The sequence below is a fragment of the Topomyia yanbarensis genome, chromosome 2, assembly GCF_030247195.1.
Source record: "Topomyia yanbarensis strain Yona2022 chromosome 2, ASM3024719v1, whole genome shotgun sequence".
NCBI classification, from domain to species: domain Eukaryota; kingdom Metazoa; phylum Arthropoda; class Insecta; order Diptera; family Culicidae; genus Topomyia; species Topomyia yanbarensis.
Window position 1 is genome coordinate 451,197,503 of NC_080671.1, and position 26,863 is coordinate 451,224,365.

At 43.7% G+C, this 26,863-nt stretch overlaps 4 protein-coding genes across 6 annotated transcripts in view; 2 read left to right on the plus strand and 2 right to left on the minus strand.

The window, feature by feature from the left end:
* Positions 1-2,587: 2,587 nt before the first annotated feature.
* LOC131685798 (DNA-dependent metalloprotease SPRTN-like) lies at positions 2,588-4,372 on the plus strand. 2 transcript variants are annotated; one of them, XM_058969751.1, is made up of 3 exons: positions 2,603-2,707; positions 2,815-3,410; positions 3,464-4,372. In XM_058969751.1, exons 2-3 carry the CDS (start codon positions 2,820-2,822, stop codon positions 4,295-4,297), a joined length of 1,425 nt encoding a protein of 474 aa, XP_058825734.1. In that variant the 5' UTR covers positions 2,603-2,707; positions 2,815-2,819; the 3' UTR covers positions 4,298-4,372. The 2 variants fall into 2 exon arrangements, with proteins under 2 accessions (XP_058825733.1, XP_058825734.1); XM_058969750.1 differs by having other exon boundaries at positions 2,588-3,410.
* A 963-nt stretch (positions 4,373-5,335) lies between these two features.
* LOC131685800 (protein purity of essence) overlaps positions 5,336-26,863 on the plus strand; it is a 39,856-nt gene continuing 18,328 nt past the window's right edge. The window contains exons 1-5 of the mRNA XM_058969752.1: positions 5,336-5,464; positions 5,674-5,771; positions 5,840-6,276; positions 6,349-8,895; positions 8,959-13,228. Of these exons, the coding sequence (XP_058825735.1) occupies positions 5,346-5,464; positions 5,674-5,771; positions 5,840-6,276; positions 6,349-8,895; positions 8,959-13,228 (7,471 nt within the window). The 5' untranslated portion in view covers positions 5,336-5,345. The remainder of the gene's footprint in view (positions 5,465-5,673; positions 5,772-5,839; positions 6,277-6,348; positions 8,896-8,958; positions 13,229-26,863) is intronic.
* Positions 19,095-20,672, minus strand: LOC131685802 (uncharacterized). Of its 2 annotated transcripts, XM_058969755.1 has the most exons (3): positions 19,480-20,672; positions 19,355-19,424; positions 19,095-19,289 (listed from the first exon to the last, which is right to left on the minus strand). In XM_058969755.1, exon 1 carries the CDS (start codon positions 20,558-20,560, stop codon positions 19,730-19,732), a length of 831 nt encoding a protein of 276 aa, XP_058825738.1. In that variant the 5' UTR covers positions 20,561-20,672; the 3' UTR covers positions 19,095-19,289; positions 19,355-19,424; positions 19,480-19,729. The 2 variants fall into 2 exon arrangements, with proteins under 2 accessions (XP_058825738.1, XP_058825737.1); XM_058969754.1 differs by having other exon boundaries at positions 19,355-20,672.
* Positions 21,737-25,720, minus strand: LOC131685801 (uncharacterized). The gene is made up of 2 exons (XM_058969753.1): positions 22,379-25,720; positions 21,737-21,840 (listed from the first exon to the last, which is right to left on the minus strand). The coding sequence occupies exons 1-2, from the start codon at positions 25,643-25,645 to the stop codon at positions 21,838-21,840; spliced, it is 3,270 nt and encodes a 1,089-aa protein (XP_058825736.1). The 5' UTR covers positions 25,646-25,720; the 3' UTR covers positions 21,737-21,837.

A 26,863-nucleotide genomic window follows, 5' to 3' on the forward strand; every position in this document is an offset into this window, starting at 1 on the left:
GTCGCCATTGTAACTCCTGGCCGTCGCGCCCGATCACTGTACAGCACGCCTCGCTTACTCGACCACGACCGATCACCGTAACCGTCTGAATCCAACTGTCTCGTCGTACACACTCTATCACTGTCGAATGTGTTTTCTCTCTTCATCCAACACGTCAAGTAGACCCGTCACTGAAACTCAGAGGATTATCTCTTTTCTCATGTATGCGTCAATCTAACCGTTACACCCACGATACCACGAGATTGAGTCAAAGGAACTCAATAGGGATCTTTAGGGGTGTGCGGGTTAAGGCATATTCTGATACAGATTAGTACCGTGAGTTAATATCTCAGTCCTTTTTCAATTTTTTGGCCCGAAACTATTGAAAAAAACATTTTTTAGTTTGTTTCCTTTTAGGACAATAACACATCCAAACCCATGCGACTTGCACGACTCTATCGGTTGCCTTATCAGATCTACCATAGTTTGCAGATGAAACTTGGGATGGCAGGTTGCTAGCGGATTGACAAAGTACCAGATCATGCTGTGTGGGGTGCTGTCCCGGTTAACAATGAGGCGAACGAGATATTTGCAGATACGTCATTTAGTAGGACAACTGTCAGTTTGCTGGTTGAGTTTAATTTGGTTTTTTTGAATTTAAAAATCATAAAAGAATAATTAAGGTTTAAGAATGATATGAGTGTACTCGTAAGGACACCCGCTACCAATACATATGAAAAACTGGCACAATTTTTCCAAATTAAAGATCCCTATTTTAGGTAGTTTTTCGTTTCCGTGTACTCTATTTTACTCCACACGGAAACGAAAAACTACCTAAAATTGAGTTCCTTTGACTCAATCTCGTGGTATCGTGGGGGAACTTAAAATTAGGTAAACCGTGTTGAAGGTAGTTTCCATTTAACCACGGCAAAAATTACAACTCATTGATAGGTTTTTTATACTCAAATTTAAGTTGAATTTACCTAATTTTGAGTTCACCCCAAACAACTCAAAAGTACGTTCCTCCACGGAAGACCTCGACTGAGTCGAATATCTCGTTTTGTTTTGACAACACTAATAAGTGCGAAAGCGACGCACAACTCAAAAGTACGTTAAAAGAACTTATTCTGCAGGTTGTTTTATTTAACCGTGCATAGTTTGCTACCAGAAGAAGAAAAAAGAAGACGAGAGTACAGGAATGATTAGGTCTGTTCCAGTACCAGGAGAAACTGGAAGTACTCCGGAGAAAATCGTTCCTGTACTCTCTTCTTCTCTTTTTTCTTCTTCTGGTACCAAACCGGAGTAAAAAGGAGCAAAGATTTTTTGCTCCTGTTCACTCCGGAGTGACTTCCGTGTACTGGAACAAACCGATTTTCTCCGGAGTACTTCCAGTTTCTTCTGGTTCTGGAACAAACCTACACGGTTAAATAAAACAACCTGCAGAAAAATTCTTTTAACTTACTTTTGAGTTGTGCGTCGCTTTCGCACTTATTAGTGTCGTCAAAAACAAAAAGGGAGATTCGACTCAGTCGAGGTCTTCCGTGGAGGAAGGTACTTTTGAGTTGTTTGGAGTATACTCAAAATTAAGTAAATTCAACTTAAATTTGAGTATAAAAAACCTATCAATAAGTTGTAATTTTTGCCGTGGTTAAATGGAAACTACCTTCAACACGGTTCACGTAATTTTAAGTTCCCCCACGCTACCACGAGATTGAGTCAAAGGAACTCAATTTTAGATAGTTGTTCGTTTCCGTGTGGAACAAACCTATACACTGACGCAAACTTACTTAAGGATTTCATAAGTTGCAACTTATGAAGCTACACAATTTTGATTTCATTGGACGCTTATGGATTTCATAAGTTCGCCCTATGGAATTTATTGGCACATTTTATAATTTTCATAACCGATTTATTGTGCAAATGTCATAATTTTATCATATGAAATCAATGAAAATGGAAACTTAGGCATTTTTGGAAGTTGGTGAAAATTAATGGTTTTTTTTTAGCAAATTTGTGGAAATGAAATGTAAGTAAATATTTGTTTATTTCTCATTGCTCTATACTTCAATTTTTTCATAGAAAGTTCATTGCATTCGTCCAAACTTTACAGATTTTTTCCATTCATTTTACAGCCTTTTGTAAATATTGTGCGACATCCTTGTACACATCATCATGGCATCAAATTAAGTGTTAGTACTTTTTATTCATGTAAATTAATACATTTAAATACTAAATATATGAAGTTAAATGAAAAATGTGGCGCCTGGTTAATTTTTTTACGAATTTATCCCATATAATAAACATATGGATTCCATAACATCTCATATATTAAATGTATATTCAAGCATGATGTTTTACATAATCACAATCGAATGAAAGGTATAAGAACGACATTGAAATTCCACAAGCATAACTTATAAAAACCCTAAGTAAATCAATGGTCATTTTCTCTTCCGAGTCGTAAGTCAAACTTATGATTTCTATATGGAATACTTGTGGCGCAAAATCATAAGCGATTCTTATGGATTTCAATAGTTATTTTTTCTCGGTGTAGCATTTATTTTACGCCCTTTGGAAACGTCTTTCCTCATCTGTTAAATATCAGTCATTGAACAGACTCCATCAGAAACAAAAATTTTGTCATCAAGGCACTCGAGCGCGCGTTGGAGTATCATTTTATATTTAATAAAAAAATAATATTGAAATTTATATTAATAGTACATTTACGGTAACCTTTTTATAGTGTATAGTATTTAGTGATTTGCCAGTTGCTTTTTAATTTACGAGGTTACATTAATAATTGCCGTTACCTGTTTATTCATGAAATCGTTTAAGCAACAATGACAACGACCGACTTAGAAGATCCGGATTTCCTGTTGGCTCGTCAACTTCAAGACCAGTTTGACCGCGAGCTGGTGGAAGTGAGCTCCTGCGAAGAAGATGAATCGGGATGCCAGCTGGTTCTGGCTTCTAAACCTCCACAGGAACTGGTTGAACTATCCGACAACGACGACGATGTTTTTCTCGTTGTGGATATTGATGCGCTATCTGCCACAGCAAAATCAGCCGTAGTGAAAGAGGAGGTTGATGAAAGCGCCTGCGAAGTGAAATGGTTTCGAGCTGAACGAAGCGACCTGAACGCGGACGAGTATTTTATAGAGGAACTGCAAACCTACGTTGACCCGAACAATAATTTTGAGTGGAAGTTTGTACAGCCGGTACCAGACATTACATCAATCTTTCAAAGATTGGACGAAGTTTTATTCTCGTCACGATTCAAGACCAAACGTTTCGCTGTGATTTGGAGTCAAGGAATCGGGGAACAATGTACGAATAGAAACTTCAACGATACTGACGGAAGATACACAATTGCTTTAAACGAAACACTTCTAACACTGAGACCCAGAATTGAAATAATTAGTATTTTGTTGGTAAGTAGTTATACTTTCACACATTTTCAGAAAGGTGACTACGATATTTACAGCACGAAATGATTCATGCTTTTCTAAAACTGGAGGCGGTTAAAGAATCCAACAATGGGCATGGAGCCAATTTTCGCAAAATGATGATTTTTCTCAATCGGATGCTTCAAACAAATATTTCTTTCAGTCATCGGTTGATAAATGCTAATACTCTGTGTCGCACGCAATGGTACCGTTGCACTGGAATCTGCACCAATTACAAACCATTTCATGGAATAGTACGTTCTACCGAAGGAGATCCTGGTCTTCAAAACGAATGGTGGAAAACACATGCCGAGGATTGCGGTGGTACGTTCTACAAAGTTTATGAGATGAGTAAGATTATAGAGGGCGAAGTATCCACTCGATTTGCTGTGAACGTGAAGTACATGAAACCAAAGCGGGAAAATATACGAGGCCGGTACAAAACAATGCTACCTCCGAAGGAATCCATTGATCTGACCAGCGATAAACCACGTGTTATGTCCACAATGGCGGAAACTATTTTATTAGATGATGAAGGACCCAGCACCGAGGATACTAAAGCAGCTGATAAATTCATTCAAAATTTTAATAGGTCGGTCGCTCTCAGCAACGACAGCTACGACATGCAATGTCCAATTTGCCAAGATCGTATTAAGAGAAAGTTGTTTGCCAATCACATTGATGGATGCAAGGGTATAATCCAGAGAGTCAATTGGAGAAAACCTGCTGGATTAGTGGTTCAAAACGGTTTGCAAGAGCATCGTGTTAATTTACATCAACCGGAATCCAGCTTAAGTTTTAGAAATAGGCGCGTTGGTAGTTCGGCCACCATTAGTGATTATCAACGTATTAAAAGACAGCGATTTATGTAAAGCTTCAGTTATGTTATTCGTACTCGTGTTTTTCTGTGTAATTTCATTTGTAGAAATAAACATTTTCGATCTAATAAGGAGGAATCCATAAAATTGTTTGATGCTCCAAACACACATCCAAACTACCATATGAATCGATCATTCGCGCGTGCTCAAGCATGACAGCTGCTTATGATAAGACGCATAGCCATCCATAGATCCCAATACACACACATCCAAATTACCACGTGAATCGATTATTCGCACGTGCTCAACCATAACAGCTGTTTATGATAAAGACGCAGAAAAGTAAACAACATATGTTTTTGTCGATGAACCCCACTGTGCTTTATCGATGCATTCGTCGATTTTTTATTGCATTTTGACAGTACAAAGCCGGTCATATCAAAACAAACCCTTCAGAAATTCAGCTGCACTGAGACAAAGTTCAGTTTGGAAATTAACTAAACTAAAGTCTTTACAAATATTTCTTTTCACTAAAATTTATGTAACACTTACGGGCAATTTCTTCACTAGATGAAAACCGGTTTTCGCTGAAAACCAGTTTTCAGGTTGCTGGTGACCAATTAGCCGAAAACCGGTTTTCAACGAAAACAGGTTTTCATCCAAGTGAAGAAATTGGCCGTTAATTTTTTCTGCCGAATCTCAGCTTTTTTGCGTCTTTTGCCATTAATCTCAACAGCTAAGTTTCAGCAAACTATTTTTTTTTTTGCTGAGGTCTCAGACTCTGAAAATTTTGCACCGAAAATCAGCAAACTAAACTCATTACTCAAATTACTGAAATGTCAGTTTCTAAATTTGCTGAGCCATTTGAAATGCACATCGTCAATACAAATATTTTCCACACGCTTAAAATTATTTTTTTCTATGTTTTAAATCATGGCCAATAATGCCGTTAGCTGTTTCATGCGCATAAATTATCAAAATACCTTTTGTTTTGTAAAACAGACGAATTCAGATATTTCAGAATCGACTTTTCAACTATTTTAACTAAACAAAAGACCAGTTGTTTTTTACTCAGTGCACTTTTTTCACAAAGAAAAGCAAGATGGCTGCACATTCGGGAGGAGTAGATTGGGCTGTCGTTTTAAAACCTTTTTTAACGAGTACAAGTGAAAGTTCAGGAAAATCTGATACTCTCAATTTGGTGAAAACCATCATCCACAGGTATGTTGCTAGTTAGTTTTTACGGTACGATGTATTCAACGTAGAAATTGCTTCGTTTTCAAGTTTTTCAAAAGTTCAACAATGGCGACGATGTGGTCCCCGTGGCGGAGGACTAAAATTTGTGCAATGCAATGTTATGAAACTTATGGACTCCGCCTTGGGGCGTACGATAAAGAAATTATTGCCCAATGTTTTTTTTTTGCTTTTAGTGAAAATGAAATACTTGATCATGATGTCAGTCACAAGCAGTTTTTCGACAGTTTGGTCGTGTTGGCTGCAGAAAATATTACCAATCAAATCACCACACGTAAGTCACTTGCTACACATTCAACAAATTTCATGAATTTTATCGTCAACCTCTGCTATGTTTTCTAGTTTCCCAGACACAGCTACCGCAGTTTGCTGAAGCTGCTACCGTCCTTATTCGCTACATTATGCAGCACTTGGACGTTCAAGCACCTAACAAACCAAGCATTTTGCTTATGGCGCTTAAAGTTCTCTGCGAAGGACGCAGGGAATCAGAACATCCTGCCGGTAGTTCCTCGGTATCGTCGATTATATCTGCCTCCGGTATGAAATACATCAAATATCCGGAAGCTCACAGCAAATCGTCGTCGGTTGGCGGTGGCGGTAGTTCATCCGGAGTTGGTGTTGGTGCCGGTGGCAGTGGTTCGGAAAAGGATAGTCCTAAAAGTGAAATGAAGCGCTCTCGTTCGGACCTATCTACGGTTATTCTGCAGCAGCTCACGACACCATTGGGAGCCGGTGTGTTTACGTTTGCTACTTTGAGCGAAGAGCAAATCGATTGCACGGTGAGATTTTTTTATATTTGGCTATAAGGAAAAAGTTGGATTATTCATATGTTCTCTATTTTTTTATCGCAGGATCTCTTTGTCAAGTCCAACATACAGTATCTGCAAGCAACAAACGGAGGTGATACTTTGTTCAAGTGGTGTACCCATTCTCTGACAACATTAGCAAAATATCGCATCAAATACGAAGAATGCACAGTGCAAGGTAAACCCTTGTATCTCCCTATTACGACAACAGAGGCAACATCCGTTAAGGCCAACCTTGCCCAAATTGAATCGGACATTTCCAATCTCTTGCTGGCGGTTTCGCTGCCAATATTGGAACCACTCACACCCAACAAGATTATCTTACTTTCTCAATGCGCAATGTCTGCTTTGTACTGCGCTGTCCTAACTTCAACGGCCACCAGTGTGCTGTCGATGGCTGCTAGCGGCTCGCAGAAAAGTGCATCATCAACTCAACTTCAGCAGAAGGAACAGCAGTCTTCTGGCGCACAGTCTCAGAAGGAAACTGACGAGGAAGAAGATTACGCAAGAATTGTGGTGGATCGCGGACTCGAAATATTTACCAAAATTGGTAGTATTCTAAAAAGTTCCACCCGGACCCATATTTACCAGAATCACGTTTGCATGGGAGCTTGGCTGTTGATCTATGGCATTCAAGGAACGATGGGTGCTTCTGGTAACCCTGCGGGGGGAAATGTTCAACAAGCAGCTACGGTCAAAGCATCAGAAGAGAGTCTGAAGGGCCGAAGCCCATTAAAGACGTTGGATGTACCTCAAATGGCCTCCGCAACTCCGTCTCCAGCGTTGCGAGTGAATCTGTTCAAAGTTCAACAAGGCTTTGGTGTCCTTAATGCAGCAATTGCTCGACATAGTATTTCTCTATTGACGGAGTTGATTGACGATTTGAAAATCGATTCTCGCTCGGACGACGATGAGTACAGTAGCATTGAATCTGCTGGATTTGACATTTTAGGGCAGTATTCATCCATACAACGAGTGGTACGCGTTCTGAATAGTGCAACGCTACAACAATTGATGACGTTCTTGGCAACGGTTTCCTACAGAAAGGCATGTACTCTTCGTAGGATCAATACAAAGAATACCAACGAGGGCGAGCCGATGAGCTACAGTGATTCTACGACTTACTATAACGATACATTCTCCTGTTCCGAAGAGAGTGAGCCTGAGGAAGAAGATAGTGACAGTTATCTAGGACTGTGGTTCAAGGAAACATTATCACCGGAAGCAAACGAAGAGCTGGTTGAGACACAAGAACAAGAGAAGAAGGATGAAAAACGCCATGGTAGCAACCTAGTTTCGACCAAGGATGAACCTCATGAATATCTCAATTTAAGCTCACTAATTTTTAACTTCTTCGATATATCACTCGGAGGACAACACATCTACTTGAATCGCTATGTAAGAACTGGTTTAAGCGAGCAACAGATGGTCTTACTGGCAAACATTCTTCGAGATCTGGACCGAGATTCCGCTCGAGGTGAACCGGAAAATTCGGGCTGTTTACAATGGCAGAATGCAATGGTCAAGTTTTCCGGTTCTGTTGGACGTTATTTGCACAATTTGATCTCAAATTCTCTTCTGAACGAGTCGCTACAATCGGCTCTTCTACTCCACCTTGGAGTTTCTCCATGGACCCAAGATTCAAACATTTGGCCTCTGCAAGTGTACTCGCGCACACTAGCCGTTTTAGTACAGATACTGTTACTAAAACCTTCACAAGAAAAGGAAGCTGCATGCCTGTCGGTTTGGCACCGACTGGTTAATACATTGGTTGAAGGTGTTTGCTCATCTCAAACCATTCCAAACGAGTCGGATATCGAGGATTTAAATGTTGAACATGCGCAACTGTTACTCTTCCTGTTTCACTCTCTTAATTTGATGCAGAAAAAATCTATACTGCTATTAACAGCTGGAGGGGTCATCCGTTGCTCTGAGGTTTGTCGCTCCGTTACCCCTGAGAAACCTCTGCGTGACAATCAGATAATGCTGCTGTCGAGATTGCTTATCTTCCTGGAATACCTAATGAAGCATTTGTACAATCCCCCGAACGTTCTGCTAGAACAAGTTCGATGGAATTTATTCAGTGTGTTCACTCTGGACTCTGATCAAAAGATCTCCGATCTCATTAATTACAAAACAAAAATGATGTCATTCTGCCGCAAGGATATCGAGGATAAACATCGGAAACTTGCCAACGAGTTCAGTGTTGGAGGTGTGAAGCCAAAGTTCTACTCGTTGACCACCGTAGATGCTAAAATCCAGCAGGAATTTAAACTGGATGGTCTTGCTTGGAATTTCATTCTCTGCACACCGGATAAGCTAAAATATCCCTGGTTAATCGATGCGTTGATCGACATTCTGAGCATTACGGATATGTGCGTGGCAAAAATACCGTTCCAGACGCTGTGCGCAGTACATTATTGTTTTAGTTTATGCTGGAAGCTACTGCTAGGATTGCCGCCTTCCACACAACATGTGGAGGCACTGATGCAGGAAAAGATTCCCAATCTGCACTCACTGTTATGGTCGATTCGTTGTCTACACCCGATTACTCATTCCCATTATCTGATTGTGAATAGTTTGGTAAAACAGGTGAGTTGCAATAAAGTAAAATGTAACATTTTGCAGCATGATTTTTTGTTTCTTTATCTTTAGGGCATGTACACTCAATCGGCGGAAGCACTTTGGAACCGCCTTACCGACCACGTATCCGATGTAAAATACAGTCTCAAATTGACTATGATGGGTCTTGAATCGTTCTCGGAATCGTTCATACCAGAACAGCCACGACTATCGAAAATCATTCTACTGGACAGTTTGGTATCGCATTTATATGCCATATGTTGGGCCGAGAAGGAGGGCGTTAACATCAAGACAAAATCGAATAATAACAGCAGTAGCTCGTCAAGCAGCAGTAGCACTAGTTCGACCAGCAGCACCAGTAGCTCTACTTCGACTTGTTCTAGCGGAAGCGATTCTAGCGTTGGACCAGCCGGTGGTGTATGCAGCCAACAGCAGCTTAGTATTTCTCCGGGAGCTCCTGCTACTGTTGACGTATCAACAACTACGGGGCCTGGATTGGAAACAGTGAAAATGGCGTCACGCAATGATTTGACCAGAAGTGTGATGGTAAAATTAATGGATGTGCTAGAGATTGTGAAAGAAGCGACATACAAAACGATGTTTCAAAATTTGAGCGGACAGATTCCGGCCACCTTAATTGAACCTCTGATTGCAATATGTGGCTCTAAGAACACATTCTGTCAAGATTTGTCAACTCAACTGGTTGCACTTATTACCGGACAGGACAAGGACGTTATTTCTGTTGAATGGCGTAAGAACTTGTCCATTTCCAGTGAAGACAATTTCACCAGCGGATCATTCCCGGTGGAAGTCCACACCTTGACTGTAATCGACGGTCATCTTACAGAGACGTCAAAGCATTTAACCTACTCAATTCTGCTCTCGTTGAAGCACGCTCTAAAATCGTGTATCAATCTCATCTACTACATGTTACCGAACTACGACGATAAACAGCTGGATGATGAACTGAAAGGAATTTTGATTCCGATGGTATTTGATCTTCGATCCGAATATCTGTATGATGTGGTAAACAAATGTTTGGAATCGCTTTTGAGTGGCGATTCCAGCTCAGAAACCTATCAACTACTAGCCTATTCGAATATACTACAACACAGTTACAAATTTTTGATTGAATACGCCGAGTTATCAGCTCAAGGACAACCGATTAACATCGAAGAAAGTGTCCTCCACAGTATAATAAAATTTTGGGAGTCGATGCTTGATAAAACCATTGGTTTGAAGGCCATGCGCGAATTTTTCTACGGTACTAAAAGGGGCAATCTTGTGCAAGTTCTGCTGTCGTTCACCGGAACCAGCCTGTCGCAGAAATATGCTACCAAGGTATTGCTGTTCTTCGAGAAACTTTTTGCCGCTTCTGAAAAACTCGACGCACAGTTTGATGAAGAGGAAGTCGGCTGTTGCATTGGTGAACTTGCCAATGCAGATGCATCAAAATTGAAGAGTTGGCTTAGTCATATTCTGCTTGGGCCTCGAGGAGTCAGTTCGAATTCCGTCGGGTCCAATGCATCGAGCAACGTTCCAACACCTACAAATATGGCAACCGTTTCAGCAATACCCAGTATTACCGACCAGTTGGCGGTGTCTGGTATATCCGAGAACAACACTGGCAATAATGCATCGGTCGGAGGTGACCCGGATGCAATGGATATCGATTATGAGTGTATGCCATGGCATAGAGATACCAGTCGCACCGGAAATGACACTGTCGATGAAGCGTTGGAGAAGAACGGCAAGTTGTTGCAGGTTTTGGTAAAGTATATCGTAGCAGAGAATAGGATTGCGGCGTCTGTTTCAGAGGCTCTGTTTCAAGCATTGATACAAATAGGACACAACTTATTATGCCCCGCACAGGAAGCTATCGAATTTGCTGATCTGTTACAAGTAATGATCACATTAGCGGATGCTGGCAAAGGGCGTGGTCACGCTGTTTTATTCACGGCTGCCATCGATTGGCTGGAGATATCTAAGAATCAAGTACTTGAAGGCAAAGTAAACAAGAATGGGTCGAAGGCAGCAGTTCAACTTGAAAATGTCACAGCGATTCTGAAGTACATGAGTGACCTATTGCTTGGCTTGGGAGCATCAGGCAGTCGTTCAATAAATCCTCCATGGGAAGAAGATACACCGTTGGATGCAGAAGACATTTTGGACGATTTAGGTGGTGACGATGAGGATAGTGCCGTTGAAGATTCCGACGAAGATAGTCTGAGTAACAAGCTATGTACTTTTTCGATCACCCAGAAAGACTTCATGAATCAACACTGGTATTACTGCCATACATGTAAAATGGTAGATGGTGTAGGCGTCTGCTCCGTCTGCGCACGCGTTTGTCATAAAAATCACGATATCAGTTACGCGAAATATGGAAACTTCTTTTGCGATTGCGGTGCGAAGGAAGATGGTTCCTGTCAAGCACTGTCTCGACGCAGTAACTCGGGCCATGTAGATGATTCTATTCTGGGATCCGCCTTACCTAGATCCTCTGAAGCTGACTCAGTTATGTTGACCAGTTCCCTTCGACGTCGTGCTTCCAGTCCAACAAATCAAACAAATCAACCCGGAAATGGTCAAATGTCGGAAAAGGAACTGTTGCTGTCAAAGATTATCGAAAGTTCCAAAGATGCTCTTGGCAACCCGGACCAATGGAAGGTTGTCGTTCGTTGCATTTTGGCTTTCTTTAATTCGCTTATGCCAGCCATTAAAGATCACTGTGCGAAATATTCCACTGTTGGGTGTCATCTTCGTGCGCGCAATGCATTGGAACGTTTGCATCAACCTGAGAAATCGTACTCATTTAGCGATCAAATCATGGTTGCTACACTTGGATCGCAGGAAGGAGCATTTGAAAACGTGCGCATGAACTTTTCCGGAGAACAAGGACAAACCATCAAACAATTGCTCTCCTCGAACCTAGTTCGTCGTGTGGCCTTGTGCTGCTTAGCGTCACCACACGGCAAGCGTCAACAGTTGGCCGTATCTCACGAGAAAGGAAAAGTAACGATTCTCCAACTGTCTGCTTTGCTGAAACAAGCTGATGCAGCAAAGAAAAAACTTACTCTAACAAGACTGGCATCGGCTCCCATACCTTGTACGGTTCTTTCACTCGCTTCAAATCCAGCCAACGAAGACTTCCTGGCAGTGTGCGGACTTAAGGAATGTCACATTCTTACATTTACCAGCACGGGAGCGACGAATGAGCACATAATTCTAACGCCACAGCTGGAAACCGGTAACTTCATTAAACGCGCAATTTGGCTGCCATGCTCCCAAACCAAATTGGCTCTGGTAACGGCAGATTTTGTCAAAATATATGACCTTGCAGAGGATAGCTATAGTCCGCAATATTATTTCCTTGTGCCGAGTGGCAAAATACGGGATTGCACATTTGTTTTCCAAGAAGATACCTACTATATGTTGATTATGTCGTCACATGGTTACATTTACACTCAACCGTTGAGCGATGAAAGTTTAGCTAAGCATGGTCCATTCTACGTCACCAGCACTCTTGAACTGGATCATCCATCGATTGCCGATGACAACGGTCAGATTCTTTCCGGAGGGGTCTCAATTTACTACTCCCATGTGCTCCAGATGTTGTTCTTCAGCTACGTCGCTGGTCGTAACTTCATGGCTCCCCTGACCAATGTTAACCAGGGCGTAAAGTGTATTATGGATCTGATTTGCAACCCAGCATCGAAAGTATTTTCCAAATCACCAACTCAACCATTATGCCAGTGGACAGAAATTCCTGGTCACCCAGGATTAATTTGCGCCATGATGCAAAATCTGAACAATCCGGTCATCTTCATGATCAAACCAGATGGTTACGTTGCACAGGAAATTAAGGCGCAGAACGCAAAGGCGAAAATCATGGATATGGTAGCAATTCGTCATTCGGTTTCCGGTGTGGAGAAAACAACTCTGATTCTGCTGTGTGAAGATGGCAGCTTGAGAATTTATGCAGCACATCCCGAAAACACCAGCTATTGGTTGTCGCCTGAAATTCAACCCATCGGAAATCAGTTTCAAACGGGGGCTTACTCGAAGTCTAGAAAATCCAAGAAATCAAGCAAGCAGACGAATGCTGGTCAATCAAACGGTAAGAGTGGTAGCAGCTCGGCCCCAACATTCCCGATTGACTTCTTCGAACACTGTACGCTGATGAACGAAGTTGAGTACGGTGGAAATGATCTGCTGCAAATTTACAACACCCAACATTTGAAACATCGGCTTAATTCGACCGGTTTGTACGTTACCTCGACGCGGGTCAACGGTTTTACGCTGGATGTGATGAACAATGATCCCAATATGGTTATTACGGGTAAGTTTTTTCGCGATTCTTACCTAATAATATGTTAAACAATATGCTATATTTCTATCTAAGAAGAAAATTGGATTAACTCTACTGCCTATAATCGCAAGTCAGTCCTATGTAGATAGAACATGGGACTGGCTTGCGATTATGGGCAGTCTAGCTTATGTAGAATGTTGTCATCCTCCCAAGAGTGGTTGTCCATCTGGCAAACAGTTGCCAGTTACTTTACCCAGTTTTGAATCAAAATCTAGTGATGGGTTAAGGTATATTTGTACGGTCAATACAAATGAAATCAATTTGGCAGCTTCTGCATCAAAATTCTTCTTGTGTAATGACAAATCAAGGCATAGTGGGGATACATTTTTTTTTGTATTCGGCACTCCAACACCTCTTCGAACATACGGAATTCAGTTGCTAGCAACCGACCTCGGATTACGTCGTAGATTCTCATGGAACTTTTTGCTGGCCGACGTTACTTTGGCGATAATAGGTGCAGATTTTCTCGCGCACTTCGGGCTTATAGTGGATTTAAGCAACAAGCGCCTTATCGACGGAGGTACGAAATTACATGCTACTGGGAGCTGGATGATACCTACTATCTTTGGTGTTACAACAGTACCGTCCGATTATCTTTACCGTAATTTATTCTCAGAGTTTCGCGAAACCGCGACTTCCTCTACCAAGCGCATCAAAATTCATCATGATGTAACGCATCACATACAGACAACCGGCCCGTAGAATGGCTCGAAAAATTACGAGCAGCAGTTGGAATTCGAATTAATGATGGAACTTGGGATTTGTCGTCCGTCCTAGAGTAGCTGGGAAAGCCCTCCATTGTGTCCCCAAGAAAAATGGCGATTGGTGGTTCGTCGGCGACTTCAGAAGCCTAAATCGTGTGATCTTACCAGATCGCTACCTCGTACCTCATATACACGATCTGTTAAATAATTTTCTAGGCCAACGGAATTTCACAATTCTCTGCTATCACTCCGTTCGGCGTGTTCGAGTTTACTAGTATGCTATTTGGGCTGTGGAATACCAGTCAGACATTCCAGCGTTTCATGCACCGTCTCTACAGCGATTTGGAATTTGTCGTTGTCTTCGTCGATGGCATTTGTATAGCTTCAGCGACAGAAAAAGACGACCATCAAGAACATATACGAAAAGTTTTTCAACGCCTCGAGGAACACGGTCTAGTGCTCAGTCTGGATAAGTGTAAGTTTGCCCAAAAAACGTCGATTTTCTATGACATAACATCGGTGAACGCGGCATTAAACCTCAAGCGGAACATGTTCAAGCAGTCGTCGAAAACAAACAACCGACAGCGGTGAAAGAGCTTCGTAAAGTAGATTTCTGGCATTTTTAAATGGATACAAACGCTTTTAACCCCAAGCGGCAACGTTGCAGAAACCTCTTCAAGACTTAATTCCAAGTAATCGCAAAAAATGACGCCAGATAGCACCAGTGGAACCTTGAAAACTTGGCAAAGGCAACATTGTTGCAGTATTCAGACTCATCGAAACCTATGGCATTGGTGGTTGATGCATCAGATTCCGAAGCGAGGGCGGGTTCGCAACAGCATGTAAACAAAGCTTGAAGGCCGTTGGGGTTTTATTCGCAAAAACTCTTCAGCGCAACGGAAATATTCGGTGTTCGGTCGCGAGCTGACGGCCATTAAGCTCGTTGCGAAATATTTCATACACCTCGTCGAAGGCAGGTCATTTTTGATATATACTGACAGAGTCGTTGCGTGACCTGCTGGCTTACTTGGCGAAGTCTCAGTTTTGCGCTTCTTTGTCATTCTTTTTAGTTCGACTTTCGAATAATGATGCTGCACATGGAAATGGCTCCGTTCTCCTAAGGCAGTTCCCACAAAGGTATTTGCAGTATTGTCAGCGAATATGCCGCGGTGAACATGAATCCGTTGGGAATGTCATCACAGACTTACCACATGTTTGCATTACTATCCTTTGGCTTATCTTTCAATTTATTATATCTCCCGTAATTTCTATCTGCCTTCGTATTCTTTAAGTTTTCACATTGCCCCGGGTTTTAGGCCCGGGCATAGATAAACTTGTGAAAAGACCAACAGTCCGACATATTCAACAGTGATAGATATACCAAAAGGTCGTCCAGATTCGATCAGAATTGCGATATTCTGTCTAAAGTAAGCAAGCAATTAACGTTAGTGGCGGCAAGGCTTGTATGAAGGCCTACCGCATCTTAATGTCCGCTTACAATGTTGAGATAGACGGTGGGGTCACCGATTCGAAATTGTCCGTGGATCCACTGAAGCACAGGGTTGGCTGTTTCAAGGTCCCTTTGCTTCATTGAGCGAAAGTTTTTGAATGAAAATCGCACTGGATAGGACAAAATTGTGTGTCTCTTAAAACTCGTATCGGGGGAATTACGACGTTTACGTCTTCGACAAGAATCGTCTGCCTGTTCGGCTATTCTACCGAGAATCGTCAGAATGATTTGCATTGAGAATGCTGGAAAATAGGTATGCCTATTATGAAAGAGTTCATATGATCTAGGGTCCTAGGAATCTAAGCACTCTTGCAGAAAAACTAAAAAGAGCTACGCAACTCACCACGACAAATCATGCTCTTTTGGAAGAGTATCACTCTGATGATCCTCATGTGGGGATGAGTCAGTTGAAACATCATTTGGAGTTAGAACCTGACTCAGTTTCTCCTCTAGTAAAAACTACATTAGTCTTGTATCCCTTTGGTGTTCACATTCTCTTCTTTTTCAGTGTTCGCTTGGAAATGGCACATTATCTTGACTTATTTCATGATTTATCCTCACAAAAACAACCAACCGCACGCTACGGCTCTTTATACCGATCACCGTCCATCAACGTACGCTTTGGATTCAAATTCGAACCATCTGCCGCCGCACGAAGAGCGCTATTTGGAATTCATTAGTAGCTGTACCAAAGATATCAGGCATATCAGCGGAAAGGGTAATTTGGCAGCCGATGCGTTATCCAGAGTAAACAGTCAGAGCCCCTTTGCCCGTTGATTTCGACCAGATGGCCAAAAATCAAAAAACGATGCCGAATTACATCGCCTCCTGAAAGAAAAAAATCATTCATTGAAGCTAGAGTTTAGACCTGCTTTCGGAAGAAAATTAATACATTGTGATGCTTCAGACAATCATCGCATTCGACTTTTCGTGCCGCAACAACTTCGCTTACAGATTCTGCAATGTATCCACGAGCTCTCTCCTGGCATAAAAGCAACGAGAGAACTACTTGCAGAAAGGTACGTATGACCAGCAATTAATCGAGACGTGACACGTTTCGTGAAAGGTTGTACAAACTGTCCACTGTTGAAGACCCATGGCGCGAGACAGTTTCGCTTCCCTACATGCCTGCTGAAACAATTGCGAAGGCCCATTGTAATACGTGGGTATATTTGGTGTTCCTGAAACCATCAGCACGGATCAAGGCAGGTGGTTCGAATCTCAATTGTTCATGGAACTCACAAGACACTACGCATTCGAATTGCTGCCCATCATCCCCAGGTAAACGGACGTGTCGAAAAGTTCCATCGTACCTTGAAGGCTGCTGCGATCATGTGCATAGACTCTAACCATTGATTTTGTTGGGTTTGCCATCTGCCATTCTTGAAAGCGCGCATTATTGCCGGAAATCGCTTGCATGGTCCCTCTAGTTGCAGAGGGAGCGTAGCCGACACGACGAACGGAATACGGAAGAGACACGACGGTCCCGTCGAAAAAAAGGTTAGAGGTAAGAAAGGAGAAAGGGGCAGTAAAGCAACTTAAGTCTGTAAAATTGAAAGACTAGGGTTTTAGTATCGGCAGATTCAGGCATTTCCCTACTAACCCAAGAAAAATAAGGATCAGCGTACCGACCCTGAGGTTATTATTTCAGGGAGTCTCCGTAGCGCTCGCGGCTGGGACTGTCCGGTAACTTACAGACTACGTGTAAAAATCTGAGTCTAAGGGGTTACAAATCATACAGAAGTGACTGGAAAACTAAGTGCGGAACTATTATATCGGAAGTCTTCCGAATGACTAAGCTGAGTGACGATAAGAGAATAGCGTCGTGCAATATTAGAGTCGCGTTCAGCAGAAGTAAATTGCCCTTTTAGGTAGAGTTGTTCAGTGTTAATGTGGTTGTTAAACTGCACATCACAAAAACGGTTATGTGCCAGAAACGATTGCGATACTAGTAACTGCAAGGAAAGAGCAAAGCGCAAAAAATGCGGTGATCATCATAATGTGAGATAATGCGACCAAGAAACGAAATATGCGAACTGCAACGGTAAACAACGATCTACAGGCATCAATGTCCCAACGAGAGAACAACATAACCATCTTGAGGAAGTGAGAATAATTCCAATACTCCATAGCTCAATAGCAATGTTATGAACACTTACCAAAAACCATCAATGGAAATGTTCTTAAACGCCTGCATGAGTATGGGTTCATCGTGAAGATTAGCAAGTATCAGTTCTTCATGAATCAAGTGAAATATTTGGGACAACTGATGGACGCATCCGGATGTGTCCACTCCTTGTTCTTATCTAGGGGGCATAAATTACTATGCGAAATACACACTGAATGGTTCGGAAAAGGCAGTATCACGTATCCAGAAGTTTGACTCCGGCAGAAACGGGGTACAGCCAGATCGAAACAGAGGCCCTCGCTTTGGTTTATGGTGTAACTACATTTTATCGCCTTTAATCTGCAAACTGACCATTAACCACTTTTATCGATATTTGGTTCGAAGGAGAGCATTCCGACATATGCCGCTCATCGCGTGTGTTGGCAATGCTTCTCTATAATTTCCAGATAGAGTATATTACCATCGATAATTTCGGGCACGATATCTGATCAATTCCCATATTAAACCGGATGAAGATTTTTTTTGTATTTGCTTCAATTAGGCTCGAATCTGTAGTATTGTCTGCCGTACGAGTTGATTGCGGCAGAGACCGAAGAAGACGAAAGATTGCAGAAGGCGAAACATTGCGTCATCAACGGTTGGCCAATAAACAAAAAAACTTCGAAATCCTGAAATTGAACTATTTTTTGCTCGACGGGAGTCACTCAGCATCGTACACAGGTTTCTCATGTGCAAAGAAAAAAACATTATTAACAGAAAACTGGAGCAGCTAGTTCTGGACCAGCTTCATAAGGGTCATCTGGCCATTGATCAAATTAGGTCATTAGCTCAGAAATATATGCATTGGCCTAACATTGACGACCTTATCGCCAGCATGCTCAAGTCGTGCAACGAGTTTGCATCGGTTGTCAAAACAAAAAAATCGCTCTTATCATGGCCAATTACAGAAAGGCCATGGTAGTGGGTAAACGTTGACTTCACTGAGCCAGTGAACGAAAGTCAGCTTCATGATTTTGGTCTTTCTAAGTGGAATGAGGTAGTACCTACACAGCGCATCGCCACTGTAAAAACTCAACATCATTTTGGAGTTTCGGTATTTCGGAAAAGGTTTGTAGATAGTTTCAAATGCACACTGAAAAAAATCCAGGCAGGAGCAGAGAAACTAGAAGACATCGACACATTACTGCAAAGCTACCGCTATACACCGTCTCGCAATGCTCCGGTTGGAAAATTTTCGACATCAAGGACAACGTTTAGGCCAAGGTTCATCCAGGCAATAATTTGAATTGGGTAGCAGGCAAATTTCTGGAACAGATCAGAACCGTTATGTATACATGACACCATGACAATCACATACGTCAACGTTCAGGAAGCACAGATGTTCGGAATACGGAAAATCAAACCATCGTACCATTACATCTGCTACAAGCTCCACAACTATATCCAGAAGATATAAAGTACAACGAAATTCAGCAGGAACTTATTGAAAAGTTGTTTCCACCGTGTTCGGACGGCAGGCGAAAACAAGATTTTTGAAAATCCGCCTTTTTTTACTGTGCAGATCAAACTAAATAACTTTATTTTAATTTACCGTAAATAATCGATTATTTGTCTTACTCACAATTGTTTGTTCTCCTTACTTTACAGCTTCCTCTTTTCCTTCCTCTATCGCTGTCTATCGCAATTTATCTACAATTTAATATTCACAATTTTCATTTTATCGGTTTTAGTAATTAATTTGTACGTTCACTTACTTCGTTTTATCTCGGAATTGATAATCTCAACTGTACCGTTCGTATTTGTCCAGTGTTTGCCTCCGCGTATCTAGTCATAAATTTGTTGCTTTAATTCACTGCTTTATATTGTTTCACAAACTTACGTATTCTGGATCTTAGTACAGCTTAATCTTTAATCTATCCACTATCCGAATAATTTCCTTGCTCACAACTTCTAATTTCTTATTCCAACGTATTTTACTATTCTACTACTATCACTTTCAAAATGGTGTTTTTCTATCCTACTTTCCTTCTTATGTTGTTTGTTTACTTATGTTGTCTGACAGTTCCCTCGCACTACATTCGTGATGCACTTCGTCGTCTGTCAGCATGACAACAAATTTGTTGCATCTGTCAATTCGACACAGGTGCAATGGTGCAACTGCCAGTGATGCCAGAACATTCCCCGGCCCGTAACCCTGTACCGGAGCTCGCATCCGGTTCAGAGTTACCAAACTCCATCACGGCTAGTTTTGCTGTTGCTCGCCTATATCGTCCACTGTTGGTGCGTACCCAGGCCTGCCGAATTCGTCCATCACCGGACACGATGACCTCCTCTATCACCCCGCGGATCCAGCACTTCCGGTTGCTACCTTCTACCACATAAACTAAATCTCCTATTCTTAATGGTCTCGACTCACCAAACCACTTTGTCCTCTGGTTCAGCGAAGGAATGTACTCCTTGACCCAACGTTCCCACAAAATGCTGGCCAACTGCTGCGATCGCTGGAACGCGTCTCGAAGTGCTGCTGCTGGATGAGGTGGGGGAAGATTCACGCTAGGCTGATTTGGGGAGAGTCCCCGCAAAAAGTGGTTTGGAGTGAGTGCCTCCGCTTCGTCACACTCTTGAGACACGTACGTTAGCGGGCGAGAATTGATCATGTCTTCCGCTTCCACCACTACTGTCTGCAAAATTTCGTCCGTCAACCGTCTCCCATCATCAAGCGCCACGAATGCCTCCTTAACCGACCGAACGAGACGCTCCCATACTCCTCCCATGTGAGGAGCCAAAGGGGGGTTGAACGTCCACTTCGTTCTCGCGCTAGTCAGCTGATCCGCACAATCTTCTCCTATTTCTCGATCAACTCCTTCCAGTTCCTTACTGGCTCCAAGGAAGTTCGTCCCATTGTCGGACAGAAACTCCATCGGCCAACCTCGCCGACCAATGAACCGGTGAATCGCCATCAAGCACGACTGCGTAGTCAGTCCGTGAGCCACCTCCAGGTGCACCGCGCGGGTTGCCAAGCAGGTGAACAATGCGACCCATCTCTTCTCCGTTCGGCGTCCTACAGTAACAGCAAATGGACCCAAATAATCCACACCTGTGTAACTAAAGGGACGAAGATTCGGTGTTAAACGCTGCACTGGTAGCGGAGCCATTCGTGGAACTCGAGGCCGACTTCGATGGACCTTACACCATACGCAAGACGACGACACCTTCCGGACTACTGCGTCAAGCTGCGGAATGTAGAACAACTGCTTCAGCTCGTTCTTCACCGCCTGTCGATATCCGTGACCGCTCTTCTCGTGGTAATGCTGAACAATCAGCTGCGTGATTTTATGCTGATGTGGCAGGATCGTTGGAAAACGTAGATCGAATGACAGCAACTCTGCTTTCTCTGCTCTCCCCTCCATTCGAATCAGCCCGTTTTCGTCAATCAGCGGAGTAAGTTTGTAGAGTGCACTGGACTTCTCGATCGACAGCCATTGGCTCACCGGCCGATCCTTATTCCTGACCAGTACCTTCAACTCATCGATGAAACACTCCGCCTGTGCCATCTTCATCAGCCATAGTTCCGCCTTCTCGTACTCACTTTGCTGTAGCGCCACACGTACTGACGCAGCTGCCGTCGGTTGTAGTACTCTGCTCTGTCTGCTCGTTGCTTTTAGCGTCTCAATCGGCAGTTTTTTGCTCTTTCGTCTACAGTTCGACACGAACCGGATCACGCACGCCATCGTCCTCACCAGCACTGTCCACTTAGAAAAGCGATTGGCGTCCACGATAGCCTGTGCAACTTGCACGTCGTGCAGCATCAAGTGAACCCGAAGCTCCTCCGTAGTGTTAGCTGGAGGTAATTCTCTCTTCGGCCACTTTTCCACACTGTCGTACAAAAATTGTTGCCCACGTACCCACGGGCTGTTGGGGTGTATCTCCAGACCTTTACCCCATTTGGTTACCAGATCCGCCACGTTCAATCTCGTCGGAACCCATCGCCAATCTGTCAGTTTAGTCAAACTAAGAATTTCGCCAATGCGAAAACCAACGAATTGCTTGTAGCGGCGCTGATCCGACCGAATCCAGGACAGCACCACTTCTGCGTCAATCCAGAACACCACTCTACTGATCGTGAAGCTGTGATTCTGCTCGATCGTTCGTGCCAGCCTTGCCGCAAGAACCGCTGCCAGGAGTTCTAGCCGCGGAATCGACAGCTGCTTCAACGGTGCTACCTTCGCTCGACTCATCACTAGCGAACACACCACCTTACCCCGTACGATTGCACGGAAGTATGCCACACATCCGTACGCCGTCTCGCTGGCATCAGCAAAGATGTGAAGCTGGACTTCTTCGACCTCATCTGATCTCGCAGTTCCGAAATAGCTTCGAGGTAGCTTAAACACTGGCACGTCTGCGAGAATGTTGGTCCACCGCAACCACTTCCTGAACGACAGCTCATCGATTGCGTCATCCCAGTCGCAGCCTGTCCGCCACAGATCCTGAACCAGCATTTTCCCGAGAATTGTAACTGGAGCAAGAAATCCTGCTGGATCGAATTGCGCCATCACAATGCTCAGAACAATTCTTTTCGTCGGGCGTTTTTCCTCTAGGAAAACCTTGTTGTACTCTGCTTTCCATTCGGTCGCAAAACGGAACTCGTCTCCAACCGGGTCCCAAACGACGCCTAGCACACGCTCGTATTCGGTGTTCTTGTCCCAGTTGAAATGCACTGCGGAATCGACACTCCTTTCTCCTATTTGTTCGAGAAATCTAGCAGAGTTCGACACCCAGTTTCTGATCCGAAATCCTCCACACGAATGGATGTACCTCACCTCGCTGGCTCGCTGGATCGCTTCTTCGATAGTATCCACGCTGTCGTAGTAGTCATCTACGTAGTGACGCTTCACGATGGCTTCTACTGCTTCAGGGTACTTCTCCGAGAAATCTGCTGCATTCAAGTTCTTCACAAATTGAGCTGAGCAGGGCGAACACGTGGAACCAAAGGTGGCAACGTCCATAACGTACACCTGCGGAGCTTCCTCACTGTTCGCTCGGAACAAAAACCGTTGCGCTTGCCTATCCTCAGGTCTGATCCGGATCTGATGGTACATTTCTTGAATGTCACCACCGAATGCTACTGGCCGTTCCCGAAAATTGCAGATTACTCTGGGAAGCGGAACTAGCATATCCGGACCTTTGAGTAACTCTGAGTTAAGAGAGACTCCGTTCACTGATGCTGCAGCATCCCAAACCAAGCGCACCTTACTCGGCTTCTTCGGATTCACTACGACGTTCAGCGGTAGATACCACACAGCGGTTTGTGGCGTACCCTTCAGTTCGGCTTCACTCGCCTTGTGCGCGTAGTGTTTGACTTGATAGTCCTCGATCTGCTGGCACACGTTTTTCTTCAAGTCTGAATTCCTGTTCAGCTTACGGTCCAGAGCCTTCATCCGGCGTACAGCCATCGGATAGCTGTCAGGGAATCGTCGTGCGTCCTCACGCCACAGCAACCCCGTTTCGAAGCGATCACCCACTCGCTTCGTCGTTGTCTCAAGCATCTCTCGAGCTCTTTTCTCCTCCACGGGCTCCGGTACAGCGAACGTCGCAATCGCTGTCTCATCTAGCATGTATTGCTCTCGCATCATGTCATGGAGACCTTGATTGCTTGCTGGAACGATCGAGTGCAGATTCAGGTAGGTGTACGCACTCGGTCTTCGGTTCTCCGAACCATACACTGTCCAGCCAATCTTCGACCGCACGGCAATCGGCTCGTTTGGCTTACCGACCCGCGACTCCAACGGCGCAAATAAGTGGACGTTGTCTAGCCCGAGTAGGATTCTCGGCTTTCCCGATGGGTAATCTCTCACCGGAACGCCTGAAAGATGGGAATATTTTTTTACCACATCTGCGAATCGCACGTTCTGCTTCGGCAGCACCAACTCTGATACCGTTCGAGTGTTGAACAGCGGAAACTTCTCCTTCGAACCCTTCGCCGACATCATCAGTTCGACCTTCCTCGAATCGTTCTCAAAGCGGTTGATATTGCCCGTCCACGTCACTATCAACGGCTCTAGAGTACCTTCTGCTTTCAGCCGCCTGGCCACCAGATCATCTACCAACGTAGCCGACGACCCTTCGTCGAAGAACGCAGTAGTATCGAACTGTCGTTTGCCCACGTAAAGCGTCACCGGCATCATACGGAAAATAACCGCACTATCTGCCTTTTCGGTAGCATTGCATTCTACCTTCTGCAGCCGCACCGATTCCTCCACTCGATGCAAAAGTGGATGATGGCCTCCACGACAATTTTGCATGAAGCATCGAATCTTCGAGGTGCATCTGCTGTTTCCGTGCTTGTTCAAACAAAGACCACACAGGTTTTGTCGCTCAACTTCTCTCAACCTGGCGGCAATGTTCATCCGCTTAAACTCCTCACAGCACCTGATGAGATGATCCGTTCGTTTACAGATCCAGCACGGCTTAGTTACTGTCTCTCTTTGAATTTCATCAGAAACCTGGTCCGCGTCATGGAGATGTACAAACTCCTTCTTTCGGGAATTTCCTTTCCCCATTCGCGAAGGCTCGCGCTCGCTTAGCGACAATGTCGAGAACTCCGTCACCTCCGACACATCCGAAACGATGTCATTTGTGAAGTTCGTGAACATTCGCAACGGACTGTCCACCTTCCCTCGCTTATACCGGACCCAATCCAGTTTGTAGCTCGGTGGCAACTTGTCAACTAACTCCTGCACCAGCATCGGATTGTTTAGGTGGTCACAAAGTCCTGACGCTTCAAGGTGGTCGCATAACTGCTTCACCGTTATCCCGAAGCTGATGAACGTCTCCAATCGATCAGCTCTCGGTGACGGCGCGTTCCTCACCTTCGACAGCAACGTTCTGAGCAGCTTCTCCGGTTTTCCGAACAGATTTCGAAGATCCCTGATCACATCCGGAACAGAGTCCGGTAGCACTAGCCGACTCCTGACCGCCTCAAGTGCGTCACCCTGTAGACAGTCCTGCAAACGCTTCAAATTCTCGAGGTTTGAGAATCCGCAAGCTGCAGTTGTGTACTCGAAACTGCTGATAAACAACGGCCAAACTTCTGCTTCCCCTTTAAATTTGGGAAGGTTCTGAGAGACCGCTTTGCGAGCAGCTAGCTGATCTCTTGTAATACGACCCACGATACACCCCGACCCGTTTCCATCTCCGCACCTTTGAAAGCTGCTTCGACTGCATCTACTCGGCGGGACCTCCGAAACTTCACCATCACTCACATCTTCGTTACTTCGCTCGAATTGGCCGGCTTCGATGGTGAACGACTTATCTAACGGCACCTTCTTCGGACACGCGAGTTTATCTTCCGTCTGCAGATATCCTGGCTTTGGATATGCTCCGCGATAATCCAGCATCCAGTCATCCACCTTCTGTTCCGGTTTGGAGGCAGAAGCACCGCTGACAGCTCCATATTGGCCCTTCAATGCGTTGACCTTATTAATGCTGTCGTCGAACTGTTTCCGAATAGCATCCCGCTTCTTCGAGAATTCACGTTCTGCGGCCAATTGGCAGTCAAGCATTTTCTGCTCATGCTCTAGCTGCCGCTGCTCCATTTCACGCTGCGCTCGTAGCTCCTGCTCGCGCATCTCCCACTCTAGCTTCATCCGCCTCTCGTTCCAAGCCTGCTGCTTAGCAAGACGCTGTTTCCGCAACTCGATCTGCTTTGCAAAGGCCATCTCCATTGCTAGCTGTTCCTCTTCCAACTGCTGCTCAGTCAGGTCTAAGACGGAACCAGCTCCACGATCGGACCCTGCATCGCTATTCGGGGCGGACTTCTTCCCGCGATTCTTAGCCGTAGTCTCTGGAACTTTAAGACGCCGGGCGCTTTGCGGAGAGCATCGCGGACAACGCCAACTAACGTTCGCCACTTCTTGGTTAACACCTGCGCACGAGAAATGAGCCCAATACTGACATTCTTCGCATTGAACCCAATCGATGTCATCGGATTCCGCTAGTTTGCAGTACAGACACTTTTCTTGCTTCGAAGGAGAAGAAGCCATCCTGCACACTATCCGAGAAACAATTTTTGATTTTGTTCGGACGGCAGGCGAAAACAAGATTTTTGAAAATCCGCCTTTTTTTACTGTGCAGATCAAACTAAATAACTTTATTTTAATTTACCGTAAATAATCGATTATTTGTCTTACTCACAATTGTTTGTTCTCCTTACTTTACAGCTTCCTCTTTTCCTTCCTCTATCGCTGTCTATCGCAATTTATCTACAATTTAATATTCACAATTTTCATTTTATCGGTTTTAGTAATTAATTTGTACGTTCACTTACTTCGTTTTATCTCGGAATTGATAATCTCAACTGTACCGTTCGTATTTGTCCAGTGTTTGCCTCCGCGTATCTAGTCATAAATTTGTTGCTTTAATTCACTGCTTTATATTGTTTCACAAACTTACGTATTCTGGATCTTAGTACAGCTTAATCTTTAATCTATCCACTATCCGAATAATTTCCTTGCTCACAACTTCTAATTTCTTATTCCAACGTATTTTACTATTCTACTACTATCACTTTCAAAATGGTGTTTTTCTATCCTACTTTCCTTCTTATGTTGTTTGTTTACTTATGTTGTCTGACAGTTCCCTCGCACTACATTCGTGATGCACTTCGTCGTCTGTCAGCATGACAACAAATTTGTTGCATCTGTCAATTCGACACAGGTGCAATGGTGCAACTGCCAGTGATGCCAGAACACACCGGACGTGATACGTCGTCCTAGACTTCTGCAACCGCAACCGATCTCAGTGTTGACTCAATGAACCCACCTCGGAACGGGAAACCTCCGGTCCGTTACAAACAACATAATTCCATGAATACCGAGTTTGTCTAGCTTAGTTATTGCAATATCATGGTTTACACCACACTAAAACATGTTCAAAATTTTAACAAAAGCACTGTTTTGAGCGACTTAGTGGAATGTTATATTAAACACTTTAACCGTTGTCTTCCGTTTTTTCTTCATACTGATACAATACACTGAAGAAGACTGCAAGTCGTAGCCGAAATACGTATCTGTAACAGAAAAGTGCAATTTTGCATTTTGTTCATCATAGTGGAATTAAAACGGAAGACAACGGTTAAAGTGTTTAATGCTCAAAATGTTGGCAACCTCCCGAAAAGCGGCGTTTTCTTGGCAGACAGTTACCAATTCGTTCAATTCTAATAAATTTGTCTCAATTACAATTAATCATGTTCTTATATGCCG

Coding starts and splice junctions, on each gene's coding strand:
- LOC131685802 (XM_058969755.1), bottom strand. CDS start 20,560: ATGGCGATTCACCGGTTCATTGGTCGGCGAGGTTGGCCGATGGAGTTT.
- LOC131685801 (XM_058969753.1), bottom strand. CDS start 25,645: ATGGCTTCTTCTCCTTCGAAGCAAGAAAAGTGTCTGTACTGCAAACTA.
- LOC131685798 (XM_058969750.1), top strand. CDS start 2,820: ATGACAACGACCGACTTAGAAGATCCGGATTTCCTGTTGGCTCGTCAA. Junction 3,411..3,463: donor AAATAATTAGTATTTTGTTG/GTAAGTAGTTAT, acceptor CGATATTTACAG/CACGAAATGATTCATGCTTT.